Source organism: Hippoglossus stenolepis, chromosome 13 (assembly GCF_022539355.2).
Source record: "Hippoglossus stenolepis isolate QCI-W04-F060 chromosome 13, HSTE1.2, whole genome shotgun sequence".
NCBI classification, from domain to species: Eukaryota; Metazoa; Chordata; class Actinopteri; order Pleuronectiformes; family Pleuronectidae; genus Hippoglossus; species Hippoglossus stenolepis.
The window spans coordinates 20,806,622-20,824,671 of record NC_061495.1 but is presented as its reverse complement, the minus strand read 5'-3'; the positions used below and the strand labels follow the sequence as shown (position 1 = coordinate 20,824,671).

At 40.9% G+C, this 18,050-nt stretch overlaps 1 protein-coding gene across 3 annotated transcripts in view; it reads left to right on the top strand.

The window, feature by feature from the left end:
• The first annotated feature begins 2,229 nt into the window (after positions 1–2,229).
• Positions 2,230–18,050, top strand: part of LOC118119664 (radixin) — a 32,383-nt gene continuing 16,562 nt past the window's right edge. The window contains exons 1-2 of one of the 3 annotated variants that reach the window (XM_035173790.2): positions 2,230–2,528; positions 10,825–10,925. In XM_035173790.2, coding sequence (XP_035029681.1) covers positions 10,914–10,925 — 12 coding nt within the window. In that variant the 5' untranslated portion in view covers positions 2,230–2,528; positions 10,825–10,913. The other 2 variants (XM_035173791.2, XM_035173792.2) reach the window with 2 other exon arrangements.

Sequence of the window (18,050 nt, the reverse complement as noted above, 5' to 3'; positions counted from 1 at the left end):
AAAAAATACCATACTGACCTATAACCTCAGTTATAAACACGATAAAGGCAGTTCAGTTTTTCTTGAGACACACTCTGCAATTATTAAATCAGAATTACAATTATTGACCTATAAAAAAGATGATGCTTCAGAAAAGGATGGTTACTTCAGTGCTTTGTATCTCATGTTGCCCTGGAGACCAACGAACAAACTGATGTCTTACACTTATCAGCCACATGATGTCAGTGTTTCTCAACATAAAAATATGTTGAGCCTAACCAGCATCTTGAAACATTACAACTTTCACAGGTTCTTAAAATGAAATGGAAAATAATCATTCAACTGAGCAGCTTGTATACAGACAGTGCCGGGTGCTTAAAATTAAACTGTAAAAGGAATTGTCACAAAGCAAAAGAACAGATTTAAATGTTGCAAACAAAAGAACAAAGCAGTAAAACTTTGTATAAAAATGTATTTGTATGTGAGACGGACAGATTCCACAGTTACGTACGATATGTTGATACGTACAATAACATAAGTGGGTGCACATTTCATACAGATGATGTTAAAATGACCCTTTCATAGCCAACTGAACTTTGCACAGTATAATACAATAATGCGAAACAAAACAAAAACATAATAAAAACAACGATGCATTCAGACTCTTGCTGAAACTAGATGGACAAACCATATGTTTGCAGAGAGTAATGACCTAAATGTAAAACCTGTATGCGTTTTAATTCCTGGGTTCATGTTCTGTATTTAGTTTTATTTTCATACTGATATGGATCAAGTTTGAAATAAATACACTGGGTCTTATTAACTGGACTCATGAATCTCTGGATAAAACTGTGAAAATAAAAAATGGTGGCAAAGATTCATGTTCATGTTTGTTTTTGGAACAGAATAACTACCAGCTGTGTCACTGTAGAGGACCCGTGAGGTTACATTAAACCAGTTTAATGTTTCACATCACCTCATTAAACTGCTGACTGAAAAAAACCCCTGGGGACAGAAAGTGAAAGGACGCGGCCTTTAGGAGGTTTGGAAGAGGAGAGGAACCAAAAGTTGGAAGGAATGTGAAGAACATGAAACTGAATGATTTAGTGCATCTGCATAATGGTGCATGTTGTAGAATAACCAAAAGGACATTTACGATCATCTGCGGTTTCTGTTTCACATTTTCATTTTCCTCACAACGTTTCACATTCATGTCAGTGATGTTTAAATGGGTTACAGACGCAAACTGATGAATCAGCCTCCCAGGAGATCTGTCATTATAATCTGGCCTCTATTTTAATCCGACTATTCTTTCTGTGGAGTGAAGATGTTGGAATTCAACGCAGCTCTGTCGTGGCTCTGAACACACTCTGGACGTACTTAGACTTACTTGGGATACTCCTAAATGTGGTGTGAGCAAAATGAACGAGAAGATAAAAGATAAAAAGAACGAAATGTGCTCTACCATCGATGGTGCGCCATAGTAAGGATGCACACTGAAATGTATTGAAAGGTTTTTATGCCTTTTAGAGAATAATATTGAGTATAAACCACAATTATAGGAGATTAGATACTGATTTCTAATACTGTGCATTATTACAAAATAAAAGCAATGTCCGAACTACAGGAAAATGGATATCTGCTAACACTCTTCTTTGTGTGTTTGGTTGTTAGCAGAATTACTCAAAAACTTCTGATTTGATATGATATGATTGTGTGTAATTTAGTGCGGCTTGGTTGGATTTAAGTGAGTGTTGGGCTTTGGAGAAGGCATTGTTCGTTGAGTGCCATTCGAGTTGACTGATGATTGATTTTGTGGCTGATCATTGAATGTGTGTGGAGCTTTTTGGAAGGGAAGACAAAGGAGTAGCCACACTGTGGAGTCATCTGCAGCCACGCACCGTTCTGTTTAATGGTAATGGTAATGTGACTGGTACAGGTGTTTTTATTACTGGGGTGAGTTTTACTGTAGAGTTTTACATGTGGACTAAGCAACCAGGTGGAATTAAGTACTCTTGCATTTTGTGCATCTCCACAAACCAGGCTGCAAAACCACACTGGATATTTACTCTAACGTGTCTATAAACGTGTGTGGCAAATTGCATGCTCCATATCCTTTCAGGGGTGAACTATACTCTATATAAGCATGTGTGGCCAGAGGGGTCTCTGCAGTATTAAACGTCTCCTGGCTGGGTCCTGTGTTAAAGTCAAGGAGTCCTGGTTGACACCCCGCAGCTCTGCAGAGTGTCAGCGCCGGGGTGAGGGAGGGGGTGAATCTGCAGGACTCACCACGCCTCGGTACGGCAAGTTCGTCAGCCATATTGACTGTGTGCACCTCCGGCCGTGGGAGCCTGGCGGAGGAGTCTCCCGCAGCCCGTATCACAGTATCACCGCGTCAGCCCTCGGTGCGCACCGTGTCCGGTAAACAGCGCAGAGGAGGACGGGAAGGTGAAACGCTCTATTTTTACGCGCGGTGGATCTATATAAAGACGCGCAGCCAGCTGGAGGGGGTGACAGTTGGACACATCCTCAGCCGCCGGGCGTTAGAGGTGAGTTTGATCGGCTTCGTCTCCGCCTGCCTCCCGTTAATCCCTTTCAAACCCGGTGTGGGGAGGGAGGGGGGTTATTCTCCTCTTCGGGCTGGTTGTGCCTTTTACGCAAACGCTTTACAGATCCGCGGCGCTTGTAACTTGGAGAACAGGGACCACCTATCTGACAGGCAGGTTTAGCCGCGTGCGTGGACCATACACATCAGCCTCTTACCGGCGGACGTCGTGCACGTTACCGGGCGGGAGAACGGGGTGAGTAAAGCGGTGTCACTTCAAATATTACGCAACGGACACCGCGGCAGTCAAGGTAATTAGATGCGTGTCCATTACCCCTCATTGTTTCGAGTTCAGGAGTCTCACACTGTTTACATCTATGCGCAATTACGCGTGCCCGGCTTCTGGTTGTTGGAGCGGTTTTAGCGGCTGTTGGGTGTTTTTTCACGCAGAACCATCGCTACCTGTGCCGCAACTATTGTGGCGAGTGTCGCTGCGTGTTTCTTCTGCTACAACGTTTCAAGCAGCTGCTGTTTGAACGTTGTCGTCATGTTGATACGTTGTAGCGGGTTGGAAACTCTCCTCTGGTGTCGTAGGTGGCTTCTAGAATGTCAAATCCCGCTATTTGTTGCGCCTCTCTCTCAATTTGCGGCCACTCCACCGCAGTTTGAGAGTCGCTGCGGTGATGACACGCATTCATATTAAGAGCGATTGTACGTTTTGCACGTAAACATCGGTCTTGAATTGAGGCACCTTAGCGCGCCCTCACGTGACGCTCCATCTGGCGCAGACAGATGCTCCGTCTGCTGCGTCGCCGGCAACTTAACGACTCTTGTTGATTGGCCTCGTTACAAGCGGGCGGAGAGAGTTGATTGGTCATTACCCCTGTCGCTCAAATCCCCTCCTTTTGCTCTTGGCCCCGCCTCCTTCCCGGGGACCAAATTACAGCTCATTTGAGAAAGAGGCTCCGCGTCATGTCATGAGATAGTCCACCTGTACCTGGTTTTAGATTTCTCTCTCTGCCTCATTCAGCTCATAGAGGGTCAGGCTCGTGTTGTCCTGAGCCGACGGTCATAACATCTGTGTTCATTTGTGTTGTTCGTGAGTTTCAAGGCTTCAGGACATTTTTAAATCCAATTAAATATAACTTTTTTGAATTATTCATATGTCAATGTCAGCTTTATTCATATAGCACATTTATTTTTTTGAATATAGGACACTTTAAGTTACCAACTACCAGTAGATGTTAGCGGGCACCAGCGGATGTTATGGACATAACCTCAGTTGTGCACTTTAGCATCGTCAAGTGTTTTGGCCTTGATCAATGATACAGGCCGAACTCGAGGGTACACTGAGGCTAATGCTAAATCTGACTGGCTACTGGCTTGTATGGCAGCACTAGGACAAGATGGAGAATATCCCTTGTATATTCTACTTTGCTAATTAATGCCTACCACCAGTTGATGTTATCGGAGGTTAGTGACCACCAGCTTAAAACAACTTGGTTGACCAAAGTGCTTTACAAATTAAAAGGTATAACAAGATCAGGCAATATATCATAATAAAATAAAATCTGCTGGGATAAAAACATTCTCAACTCCAGAACTCAAAGAAGGCCACAGAGAAGAAATGTGTCTTTAACAATGATTTGAAGCGTGCAAGAGAGGAGCCAGATCTAATTTGGAGTCGTAAGCTGTTCCACAAGTTTGGGGGCGGCTACTGCAAAGGCTTGATCGCCTCTGGTCATGAACCTAGTTTTAGGAAAATCCAGGTGCAGCAAAAGTTAACAACAAAATGTTTAAATCGATCCTGTAACGGACAGGAAGTCAGTGGAGGGAGCGCAACACAATATGGTCCCTCTTTTTCATTCCTGTCAGGAGGCGAGCAGCAGGATTTTAGACGAGCTGCAGGCATTGAATGGATGACTGGTCTAAGCCCACATACAGAGAATTACGGTAATCAAGTCGAGGAGATATGAAGGCATAGATCTCTAGATCTTTAGGTGGGATATAGGCCTTTATCTTGGATATAAGTCTCCACTGAAAGAAGCGAGACCTAACAACGGAGGAAATCTGCTTGTCAAATATGGATCATGAATAAAAAATCAACATTTTAAAATAATTTGGTCACAATTTATAAAACTAAAGATTGAATTAACATGAACATGAACCATATTTAAAAAATGTTTGTTATTGCCGATCATTATGAAGTTTTCATAACCTCTGCCAAGGACGTTATATTTTCACCCCTGTCCGTTTGTTTGTCAGCAGGATTACACCGAAACTATTGAACTAGTTTCCACGAAACTTGGCGTAGGGACGGGACATGGGTCAAGACAGAACCCATTACAATTTGGGGTTGATCCAGGACTTTTCTTTCCTTTTCTTCCAGCATTGTGACATCAAGCATATTTTGAGATTTTCATAGGTTTCCAATGAATATTTAGGGGACTAATATTTAGAAGTGAGAGCAATTTGTTGCAGCTTGACATTTGCACTCTCTTAGTAGCCGTTCTAGTTTTGGAAAGAGGTTTGGAAAAAGGTTGTTGGACACCCAGACCCTTTGGAAGGTTTGTAACGATGCAACATCCATCTACCAAAGAGCTCAGGGACAATTGGGCTCAATGCAGAAACACATTGAAGCCGTTTTTTACAATTCAGCTCATGAATCTGGCTGAATCTGGACTCATTCTTCACAGAGCAGCTACCGATGTGAGAGCATCTGAGGCTTGTCTACGGTGTCATAGTGTTGGCTGAGCAGCTCCTCAGGCTGAATGGCTAAATCAGTTTGGTTCATTGAGCTTGTTGGAGGAAATCTGTATCTGTGTTTTTGTCCCTCTGAGTTTCTGTCATGTTCCAGTTTACACTTTTAATGTTTTGTGAATTTCTTTTTTATTTAACCACCGTTTTGTAAAAGTGCATGCATGCATCAGTAATAAGTACAGTCGGTCAAAGTTGAACCAGGAAGTTGCTCTGTAGGTATTTAAAATCTCATTTTTAACAATCAGTTTATTCATTATTTCCAATTTGAAAAAAATGTAATGCAAGTCTGTTTCTAAGTTTCTAAAACCAAATTTTTTTATATATTTATTTACTTTTTATATATGAGAGTAAACTGTCATACTTTGTATATATTTTCAAATAATTGATTAGTTGAGATGATAATAGATTCATCGATATTAAAAGTAATCCAGAGCTGTGTTTTTAAACTGTACAGAGTAGGTGTTTGTCTTGGTTGATATCAGTTGGTGCCTGAGAGCAAATACTTTAGTTTCACAACCCACATCATAGCCAGGTTCGCTGACAGACGCTATCCAGTTTCTCTTTCCATCTCTCATCTCACCGTCACGTCTTCTCCTGCTTCATTTCTGTCACTTTCTTTTCCTGCCTCTGTCATTCCTGCGTCGCTCTGTGAGACCCCTCCATGTCCAGAGAGGTCCCGTGGTCTCAGGTTTAAACTCAGTCGGCTGTCAGTCTCGTGCCAAACACTGAATATCAGCCCACTACATCCTATTAAGTCGACCTGGATGAGTGTCAGCAGCTCCATGCAGGAGCAGACAGGAGTGATGATGACTTCAGCAGCTGTTCAAACCGGTTTTGCCACTGTCTGTTTAGCCAAGTGAATATTTATTAGAGTCAATATTGATCCCATGAATATCAATAATGTTGAGTAAACCATCTTATGGTTGTTGGACTTATCAGAAGATAGAAAATAATTATTATCTTATATTCATTTTAGGTTTTCCCCAGGGCAGGGAGTCTGTGGTCTTATGTCATTACCTCCACCAGGATGTTATCTTTTCACTCTAGTCCGTGTATTTGCTTGTCAGCAGTTTTTTTTGTATTACTTTCTTTGACATTGCGAGATTTTGAGTTTTCTTTTCTGTTGTTATGTAGATTAGTCAACCAACCGACATTATTTGTTAATTTAAAAGCCAACAGTTGTCAAAATGGTTTTAAGTGTTCCAGCAGAATGTATCCAAAGAAGGGATGTTGAATTTATTCCAAAAATCCAGTTCTAAAATCATTATAATCAATATATTTGTGAGGGGATTGTCCGCTCAGGACGGCTTTGCTTGCATTTACGTAACAAAATGATGTAACATTACTGGCTTAGTGGTCACATATACGAAAAAGTATCAGAGACGAACCTTTGCTTCTTGTTCTCTTCTAATCAGTGTGAGTAAGGAGGCGAATAAAATATTAGCTTCCTGCCGGCAGGTAAATTGTCTTTGCATGGAGTTAAACTGTAGTGAACTTTGACCTGCAATATTAACTTGGCGTTAACCTCGTGTGACCTTGCCCTTACTTAACGGATAAGTCAAGAGGGCACGCAGTAGGTCAAGCTGACAGTTTGAGAGATCACATCAGCTCATGATCTCTGCTGGATCACGATGTACTTCAGACAGTCTGATGAGCTCCTAGACTGCATGTTTAAAAAGTTGAGGTCATTACAGTTCCAATTTGAACTTTCACACCATATTCGAATGAATGTTTGAAATTCTAATAAGAACTGACAGAGTAACCTGGAAATAATGGTCTGATTTCAGTGTTTGTAGCAGTACTTGAAACCAATGAGCCCCTGGAAGTTATGAAATGTGAGAATTAAAAAAGCTTAAAGAATGTCGTGAGAACATGGGATTCACTGGAGTGTTTGTGCAGAACCACTGTAACAGTCCTTAAAGTGTCAACATCAGTTTGCAGCGTGTTTGTTTGTGGTTTCATGGGTCTCACCCTGCACCGACCATTTGTGCTGTTCCACAAACACTTGTCTCCTTTACACTCGATGACAAATCCCCTCACACTTGTGTTGTACAAGGAAAGCCTTGTTGTCAAGAGGAGCAGTTGGTACAGTTTCCTGCTGTTGTAACAGCTGTTGGAGTGTGTATGTGTATGTTTGTGTGTCCTCTCTTGCACTTTAATTATTAGATGTTGTCGACTCTCAAAACACACATGTAATACAATTAAATATTCCTCTTTCGAAGAAACCATGGACAGCTCCGTTATCATCTGTTAGGTTCGTTCTTTATCTTTAACATATCTAAAAATATAATAATGTCTTAGAAATGAAATCACAAGAAAAGAAGCAAATTAGTATTTGTCTTAAATTCCATGTAACCAGTGTCAAAACATCCAAATACAGTAAATACAAAGATCCAGTATTCAACATTTCTGTGATAAAATAGACACAATTATATTCAGTTTACACCAGAGTCATGAAAAACCTTTTTATTGTTTTGACAATTACAATTTTTCATGGTGCAGACCTTCTGAAAATTAAGGTGGGTTGAGCTTTTGAGCTCTCTCTCCACATGAGCAGTGACCTGAAAGCTGTGACAGTTTCACTGAGTGAAGGGAACACACACACACACACACACACACACACACACACACACACACACACACACACACACACACACACGCACGCACACACACACACCTTGAAGGCTTATACATCCACATTACAAGGCATTGGGCTGCTTAACAGAGCAGACCTGTGTTCTTTTGGCTCCAGATGCTTTCAGCTACAGCGCACACAAGTCACCCTTAAGTGTGTGTGTGTGTGTGTGTGTGTGTGTGTGTGTGTGTGTGTGTGTGTGTGTGTGTGTGTGTGTGTGTGTGTGTGTGTGTGTGTGTGTGTGTGTGTGTGTGTGTGTGTGTGTGTGTGTGTGTGTGTGTGTGTGTGTGTGTGTGTGTGTGTGGGCCAACGCCCCATGTGTTTTAAAGCCCGAAGCACTAAAATCGATTACATTTTGTAGATTGTTATCGCTCTCACCTTGCAGCTCGGAGAACTAAGCTGATGTTATTGGTTCGGGCCATTGACAGAAGAACCAACACAGAAAAAATAAGAGATAGCAAGAAAGCATTGGAGAGGCAATGCATACCCTCTTTAAGCTTGTGCTTTTGTTTTAAGTCCTACAAGATGCAGTGATACCTGGGAAAATGCATTTTTGAACTATGCATCGTCTGACTTCTTTACTTCCTCATGATGTCATTAATCATATGATATAATATGATGGGGAATCATTTTCTGATCAATTTAAGCTTTTTATTGTCTCTGTAACATTTTATTTTTGTGGAGATATATTGGAAAATCAGTTTTTTGGATCACATTTCACTGTTTGAGTGATCAACTCCAAAAGTTAATCATCTTTAGAGAAACACTCAAGAAATATTTGCATCAGGTTTGGCGAACATCTGCCCATGCATTGTTGAGTTATTTTGTACGCATACACACACATATGTGCACACAGACAGAGGTGAAACTAATTCTCTTTTTACATGTTAACGTCAGCGCACAGGTTCGAGAGATCAGGTGGAAAGGTGGAAAAGGAAAGAGACATTTTGTCCACAATATATTTTAGGTCACAATATTGACTTAAAAATTGTGTTGCGTCCACGAATTAAGCTCTAAAGGATTTCTTCTGATCCAAAGCAAAAACCTCCATGTCTGACTTTCTTCTCTCCAGTTAATGAAGGAAATCAGTGAAAATGTCTTTAGTCTGCTCATTATTTTAGTATTCTCTCTCTTCGCCTATCTCCTGGCTGCAGGAATATGGGTCAAGGCACCCTGTGAATTCTTATGTGCTCTGACTCCTGCTCACGTTTCCTTCCATTAATCCTCTGCACTGCTCCTCGCCCTCTCTCTGTCTTTCTCCATTGTTAAGGTGAAATGGAAAGAAGCAGCTCAAGAAAAGGAGATATAGAGCTAGAGGAAATTGCAGTGGGAGACCCAGCTGATAAACTCACTGCAGGCTGCATATTTTTCAGCTCCTTTTAGATTTTGTACCTTTTTAATTAAGAGAGTAACCCTAACCTCTGAAAAAAGGTTAAACTTGCAGAAACTGGGTCTCTATGACAAATGAATGGGGCTCGGTGATATGGCCAAAACTGTTGTTAAGAGTATAAAGTAGCAGCAGACATCATCTAAGAATGTATACTTTACCTTATCTGTGTTTTTAAAAAATTGTTATGGCCAGAAACAATATTTTGCTATCTGAGGTTGAACATTGAACTTAAGTTGCTTGCACAGTTCATAAGATTTATATCGATGTATAAAGAGCTTTTGTTATGTCGCTATTGAAGAAAATGTCATCACCATAATCATCGTTATCATTTTATGGCCTGACCTGACAAATGACTCTGATTCAATCTACTGATCCACTGAGACAATCTAATGGAATTGTTCCGGTTTCATTAGTGAGACGGAACAGTTCCTGTTTACGTCTCCAGCTTGTCTCGCCTTTACTTACTAGCTCATTAGCTCCATCGCTGGCATGAATCCTGGGAAATACAGTAAGTTGGTCCGAGAAGGATCTTGGGAATGGAAGGATGCATTTCTCGCATCTTCGAAACTGGACAGCAGCTTTGACACCGTCGGCCTCTAAAGTAGCCCCTGAAGGATGCAGCCCCTGAATTGGGACGCAGCTACTGTCACCACATCATCACAGAGTTGCCTCTTAAACATGGTTACCATGGTAACAGCAAGTACTGTCCTCGTGCTTGAACTACTTATCGTGTGAATGGAAGTGTAGAGAACTTATAAATGACAATCCTGGGTCAGTGAAGCTTTGTGGCTTTTAGAATGAGGCAGCTCTGATTGCGGGTGCAATCAAAGAGTCATCTTCCAGGCCTCATATACTTTGAGGATTGACCCCTAAAGAACATTGATGGGGGGGGAGTGGGGTCTCACTAAGCTGTGCATTGATTTGCAGGAGTCGCCCCTCAGTTATGTGGCACTTCAAAGTGAACAAGAATAATGTGAGAGAATTAGGACTGAATTAGGCCAATGTTTTCCTAATGCTCTCTGATGTGATTATAAAACGTGCAGTTTGCCTCAAGAATATTTAATGTATTTCAAATATTTAGAAATCCCCTTCCTCTGCCTGTGAGTATGATTCTGACAGAAATGGAAACATAGAAGAGTTAAAGAGGCATTAAGAAATCTGTGATGAGGGAGTTTTTTCTCTCTACAGTCGCCAAAGTGCTGCTCATTGTGGAAACTGTTGTGTTTCTCTATAGTTTTAAGGTCTCACAAATAAAATTGAATTAAATCGATTTGTATGAAGTGCTCAGTTCTGTAGTAAATTTAATTGTGTGGAATTAATATAGTTGGTATCACATTTATAAGTGCCTGGCATAAGCAGAGAAGCTAGTGATCATTATGTCCATCAACCCGTCCATAATCATCAGTCTTTCCCAAACTGCGAATCGGCATGTTGTGTTTTGACGTGCACTCTGATGTTTATTCGTTTGTTTGTTTGTTGACATTGGTGCATTTGTGTTTGTTTGTTGTCTCTCAGGTGCTGGTGCCCCGTAGGGAGGCAGGAAGACGGAGGACGACTTCTTTGCGGTTTCTCATAATCAGGGGACTGGTGGAGAAAGAAGAAAGATGCCTAAACCGGTGAGTTTCTAATTCTACAGCACCATTCCTGTGACTACTGATGTTCTTAAATCCCACAAGGTTTGCTCACCTATGTGCGGAATTCCTCAGAATCAGATTTCAGAGCTTGAGGGAGTTGGTGCCCTAAACAGTTTCAGTTATGACATGTTTCATAGTCACAGTTCTGGAGAGCTTGTTTTGTTGATCTGTAGCAGATGTGGCTCCTGGGAGTTAAGAGGAAGAAAACTCGATGAGAAAAAACTGCTTTGTGATTATAGCTGACTTACACCCTTCTGTGTATTTACTAATTTGCAGCATCTACACTATTGGTGATTCTAAGAAACTGATACTGCAGTTAGCACAAACAGCCCCTCTGGATAGTTTCAGGAAAATCTCAGGAGTTTCATGTCTGAAAGCAGGTTCAGTGTTTTTGATTGCATTCTTCTTCTTTAACCATTTTATTTTAACTTATGTATTGGCTGGTTCAAATTGAAAGGCATGCATCTGCAGTGTGGCATAAAAAAATTAATCTAAATACTCTTCTCTGCAAGGAAAGAAGTCAAGAGCGAGAAAAAGGCGAAAATAGAAAGTTAATTTAAGGTTTTGTGTTAAAACGTGTACTCGGCATCAGGGAAGTTATGTTGTCACCCCTGTCTGCTTTAGTCGGTTGGTTTGTTTGTCACCAGAATTATTCAAATACTACTACACGGATTTCCACAAAACTTAATGGGAGGATGAGAGGAATCCATTCAATTTTCATAAATTTCCCCGGAAATATTTCATGAATCTTGAGTAAATAAATTCATCCATGCATGGAGGACTGATATCTATGAGTGTGTGCGGTTTGGTGCTGCTTCGTGAAAATTAAGGGGCCTGTCGGAGGTCTGTGCCTAACTGAATGTCATTCTAGTTTAGTAGTTAACTGATCATAGGCATGCAGTCTGCAGAAAAGTATTTAACAGCTTTAAACTGCAGCATCATTTTATTCTTTATGACATTCGAGGCAATCCTGCGATTAAAAACATGAACTGTAGTATTTACAATTGTTTTCTACTGGCTGCAGCTAAAATAATCAGTTTAGTTAAGATGGTCACAATAACTGCAGAGCTCTATTCAAACAACACCCTTTATTTGACCTCAGGACTCAAGAGGTTTTTGGCTTGAGGGAGAGGTTGACTGTAAGTTCAGGATGGGTTTCAGGCTCTGATGAAAAACAGGTAAGAAAGAAATAGAAATAAACCATTGTTCTTTATTCCTGAAGTGCGGCCCCTCATACATGCCAGTCCGGAGTCTTTGCATCAGCTCTCCCAGTCAGAAGTAATCTGTCACAGGGGTGTACGGAGCGTTTGGGAACACATAGACACACACAGTCACACAGACACACAACAGTCGGTCACTTTGTGGAACTGTCCTGTCGATTGAAAGAAGCAAACACAAAGAGGTCTTTCTCTGCTCTATTTTTGGACTGAAGGACACTGGGAGCTTTTATGTTGCTCTGACACAGACTCACAAACATACAAACACACACACAGCCTGAGTTTGCACTGCAGCTTAAATAACAGGATTATAGTCTGATGGTTGTGGAGCTTATTGTACCTTTTTATTATATTACCTTTTATCATATTTTCACCTTGGAAACAGGAGCACAAACTCCAGGAATCTGTCAAAGATCACTTTGGAACAGAAGCATCTTTAAAGCCTCAATAGAAAACCACTGTACTGTTTTATAGTCAGTATAGACAGTATAGTTAGCTCTTTTATTATTTCTACAAACATCTTCTTGATTAAATTAAAGACTGTTACGACACAGAAAAAAATAATTCAGTTTAACTATTTAGTGCTCAGAGTTATGCTTGAAAAGGACTTTGGGTCTTTTAATTTTGCATTTTTATATAACGTACTTGAAGAAAGAAAAACTCCTTTAAGATGCTCCTCTTTTTAGGAAAAGTGGTACATGTTTGCAGTTGCAGAACAAGTAGCTTTTAATAACTTTATATACTTTATATTTTCACTTCAATTTGATTTAACTTCCCTAGATGCAGAGTATTTGAAATAAATTCTGTTTCAGTTGATAGACAGATTTATCATTTAAGCAAATCAATGTCTGACTGTAAACCTTCACTTGCATTTACTAAAAAAAGAGTGCTGGAGGTCAGTGAAAACGAGGGGGCGTGTGGTCGCAGGGTGTTTACAGTCCTGCTGTCTGTACGTGCTGGCTGCCTCCACATCTATCTGCACCCAGCCAGCAGTTACACTGAGCCCCTGCTCCATCAATCTCAGTAATGGGGAATTAGGCCAGGTCCAATTCCTGGAAAGAGACCAGGGACATGTAATGGAAAAAAAAAACTAATGAAAGGATCGGAAGTGAAGAGAGAGAGAGAGAGTGTAATGGATATGGAAAGAGGAGGATGATAAATGAAGGGAAAAGATGGAGCAGCTTATAATAAAGAAAAAGGAGAAGGAGCAGAGAAGCTGAGGTGGAGAGAGGAGAGGAGCTTTTAAAAGGCTTTTAAAAAGGTTCAGTGCTTTTTGACCTTGTGTCCGGTCACAACTATTGAACATGCAATCACAAAAAGTTAAAACATGAAAATCATTCAAATGGAGCCCATCGACTATTATCTGATGATTAATTAACATCTGGGTCAACAGCCAATACGTCAGGTGTAGACGGTGGAAATCTGGGCCAACACTTTGTCCTCTGTTCGCCTGACACTGTTTACAGTCTGAGAATTTACTCTTTACACACAAAATACAAACAGTGTTTTAGTTCTAGGCGACATTTTTGCTTATCTCTATTAACACCTATCTTCATATGAATGCAGATAAATTTAAAGTCTAATAACTGATGCATTTCGGTTCATTTATTCCAAGTCTTTTGCTCTACACAAGGACTGTTTACCTGCGGGCAACCACAGCCTGCTCAAATGTGATTGGTCAAACTAGAAATGGAAACCAACAGGCCTCCAGCTCCAAAACCTTGTCCCTCGCCTCCAGATTCTGCACATCGCCCTCAGCTCTCTCATACAGAGTGCAATGCATTTAAGATTTAGATTTTGCAAAGGGATTTTAGCTGTGTTGTGTCAGATAAGCACCCATGCAAAGAAGTCAATAAATTGAATCAGAGAGGAACAGATGAAGGGACGATGTGGCTGGAGATAAGAGACACAGTCGTGTGGACGGACAGATTGAGAGAAAATTCATAGTGATGAAGAGGTAAAGCTCAGATTATTGAAACGCACTGAAGGGAAGAAGGAAAAAAGCACATAGAGGGATAAAGGAGGATTTGGGAGAGGACTGATTGACAGGTACTTTGTTCATATCAAGCCGAGAAAAACGACACCCGAGCCGCCCTCGAGGGGAACTCCCACTCTGGTTACTGGAGGCTGCACATTAACATCAGGCCTTGCATTCAGACAATAAACACATCAGCCCTTTGACCGCTCCTGTGCAGTCTCTGGTGTGATTTCTGCCAATGAAAATGCTAAAATGTCACATTGGATAAAGAGCTAAAGCTGAGTGGCCCCTGTAGGGGTGCTTCATACCATTGAACACATGAGGTAGGAAGAGTCCATTAGAATCACAGCAACGAAACGTAGAGATGGAAAACAAAAAGAGCAGGTAAACCAAAAGAGTCTGTTTTGTTGTCTCCCTAAAAGGAAAGACGGACGATAAGCTTGTTAGCCTCAGGCGGGCCATTAAAAAGGTAGTCTGGACCCTAACCCTCCCCGAGGCTGTGTTTTAATGGTGTGTCTGGGTGCTCCATACACCCCTAACACAACATGCGTTTCCCCTGGTATACACGTCTTTTTCATGTTGGTCAAAATGTGGGTTGTAGCCTACAGTGTGTCAGTGGCTATACCAGATAGAAGCAATCTTATCTTTACCTCCTATTTCACCTTACGTGTGTTGTTAATAAATGCATTGAAGCTATTCTAACTTTTAGCAACGGAACTGATTTGATTTTCTGGCTCTTGAATATAATATTACAACTTTATATTTATATTTTATTTAGATTTTACTTTGTAAATTGTAAGACCCCAGCCTCAAAGGAACATTTGTTGCCCACCGGAATCCCACACAAGAGCCTTGTCTATTTAATTTTCCTGCAGTTTTACACAGCAGCTGTAGGAAATCTTGTTCTCCACATAGAGGTCAGAGGTCAGGTACAGAGCAACACCCTTGAAACTGCTGCAAAATTGTTGTCTGGTTGAATAGATGAAAGCAATTTTTGGGACCGTAATTTAATTTTTTTTTTTTATTTTCTCGTCTGATCTCTTGGTGTTTGGAGTCAATCTCTGAAGTGGAAATCTTAAAAACCTTGTATTATTAGGGTTTATAACAAGACAAGGAAAATATGACCGACTTTCCTTGGAATTAGGTCAGGATCATGAGGAACAGTTAGGTCTGTGGCCCCTGCTGCTGTTCCAGACTCCATTCAGTAATACAACAAGCAGACTGACCCTTATACGTGTAAACAAAGGTTCTTAGAGGAGAAAGGACAAAGAAAAGAGCCTCGGGGGAAATAAAAAAGAGCAAACATAGAGAATCATTCTGACCCTTCAGCAACACTAACCCTGAGGGGGTTCAATGTTGCTGGAGAATCCTTTAAAAGATGTATTGATTTCCAGTATGTTTTGGTGAGTGTATGTTAATGCCCGTCGGCACTGTGAGTATGTATGTGCATGAGTATAGATCTGTGTTTGCACATGTTTCACAAAATAGAATAAACGTTGCACACATGTCAATTCTATCATGATACCTGTCTGCTTGAATAAAGAGTGTTATTTGAGCAGTTGTGTTTGTTCAGTGTCTGCATGTGTGCCTGTGCACATGCATGCATCAGATCGGTTAATCCAGGGTACGAGATGTGGTGGGACATCGTACATTATTGATTTATCGCTGCGTTTTGCACATGTTGCCCGTCCTGGTGTCCCTGGGGGCCAGGGGCTGGTGGTGGTGGTGGTGGTGGGGGGGGGGAGGCTTTAAATATTTCAGAGGGCCATTTTCATTTATATAATGGGAATTATCCAAGTCACTAAAACTAATTAGAGGGAGGGTGTGAAGTTCACCCCCCCCCCATCCAGCCCCTCCACCTCCTCTTCTAACCTCAACTAAATTCAAGTCACTGCTTCATTGGAATGTTTTAAAAATAGCTGCTCTGCCAGAGCATCAGGATAAAACATCAACAACTAGAGCCACACATGATTCATAACACAGAGATTTACTGACATGCACAAAACAGCCAAAAGACTGTGGTGGATTTTCATGATGTAGACTTTAAGAAAATAATGCTTAATGGTAAAACGAAACATTGCAATGTCTCAGTTTCTCAAGCAATGTTCTGGGTGGCTGTGGCTCAGGAGGTAGAGAGGGTGGTGCACTAACCAGGTCTGTGTTAGATCCCTGGCTCCCCCAGTCTGAATGCTGACATGTCCTACTGGAAGATACTGAACCCCGGCCGTGCTGACAGTGTATGAATGATGTGCGATAGAAAAAGGGAGACTCCATAGAAAACAATTTGTAATGATAATCACTTTATTTATAGAACACTTTTCAAAATCTAAGTTACAAAGTGCTTTACAAGGGCAGCAAAATAAAACAGACAGGTCATAAAATCATGAGCCCAGCTAAAATGAAGGAATCACAAATATTAAAAGACAATATTAATTTAAAAGAACTCTAAAAGACATACAATTCTTTTAAATAATTTTTTAACAATTAAATTCAATAAAATAGATTTGAAATTGAGGTAAAATCAGGAAAGGCTCTACTAAAAGTATGTATTGACAAGGGATTTACTGTAAAGCGTTTTGAGTGGTCGATAAGACTGGAGAAGCATGATATAAACACAATTATACTATTTTTCTTGTTGGTGTTGAGGAACGGGATAAGCCTGCACTGACCTCTGACTTCAATTTAATCTAACAAACGATGTGCAGCACCAACTGCGACCTTGACATTGTCACCTGCCATCAGTGTTCCACCTCACTAATGTACTTGTAACTGTGCAGATTCCAAAACCCTGTGGAAAAAAAAGGCCGATGTGCAACAGAATCATTCCCAAAATTATTAATTGTCAAGCGTCTGAAATAATGAATGTCTGTTCCAACCTCAGAAGAAAAGATTAAATCTTTGTGAAATATAGCAACAGGATGTTTAAACATCACGATTTAGGTCGTTCTTTAAACCAGTAACATCGATGATTAATGAGATGAGATGCATCAGGATTGGTTTGTTTCGACTGATAATTATGAAGATCTTGGGATTCTGGGCGGTTGGTTTGACAAACTGTTTGAGAACGAAGCCTTGTGGAACTTCCAGTGGCCGTCTTACACTATTTTATTGCTCATACTATTCAGTGTGTTTGAAAAAGATTCTCCTTATCACTCATCATCCTTGCTTGGAGATGTATCTCTTTCTCCACTGATGGATGACTTGTCTCTCATGCCTCCTTGATAACGCACTTTGAGTTTGAAAAAACAAACAGCCATTAAAAAAAAAAAAAAGAAATCAACTCAAAGCACAAAGAATACATTCAGACCTAAGGACAGCGGAAGTGGAAGAGTGGTTCTGGAGCTGAAACGAGAAGTGGTAGGAAAGTGGACAGGAGGAGAGGTGGAGAGCACTAAAATGAGTGAAGGTGAAGAAAGAAGTGTCAGAGAGGAAATGCTGAGTGGAGGAGGATGGGAAAGAAAACGTGAAGAAGGCAGCGTGGCCCTGGTTGCCTTTAAAGCCTCTGTTAACCAGCTTATGCCAACAGCTTTTAATTATGGCTGTCTGAGTCTCTCTATCACACTCGTACACACAGAGTCAACAGGGGGGCTGTGAGCGTGGGCAGCCTCTGCCCGGACACACTAACCCACTATGTAGCCGTCACTACTCGTTATGAATGACATGGAGGCTGGTGAACACAGTCAGTCAATCAGAGACAGACTGTTGTGTCATGGGAACAAGTTGCCAACATAAACTCACCACACGACCACCAGACTAAAACGGTCTTAATGACCTATGAGGGACTGCAGTATGTGAGACGTATAATCAGGTCAAGATTACATGAAATGTTGTGAAGGAAGAACCAATTAAATATTGGTGTTGATCCGGATCAAGGGGTGGATCCAGACTGTGATCTGGATTGATTCCACATTG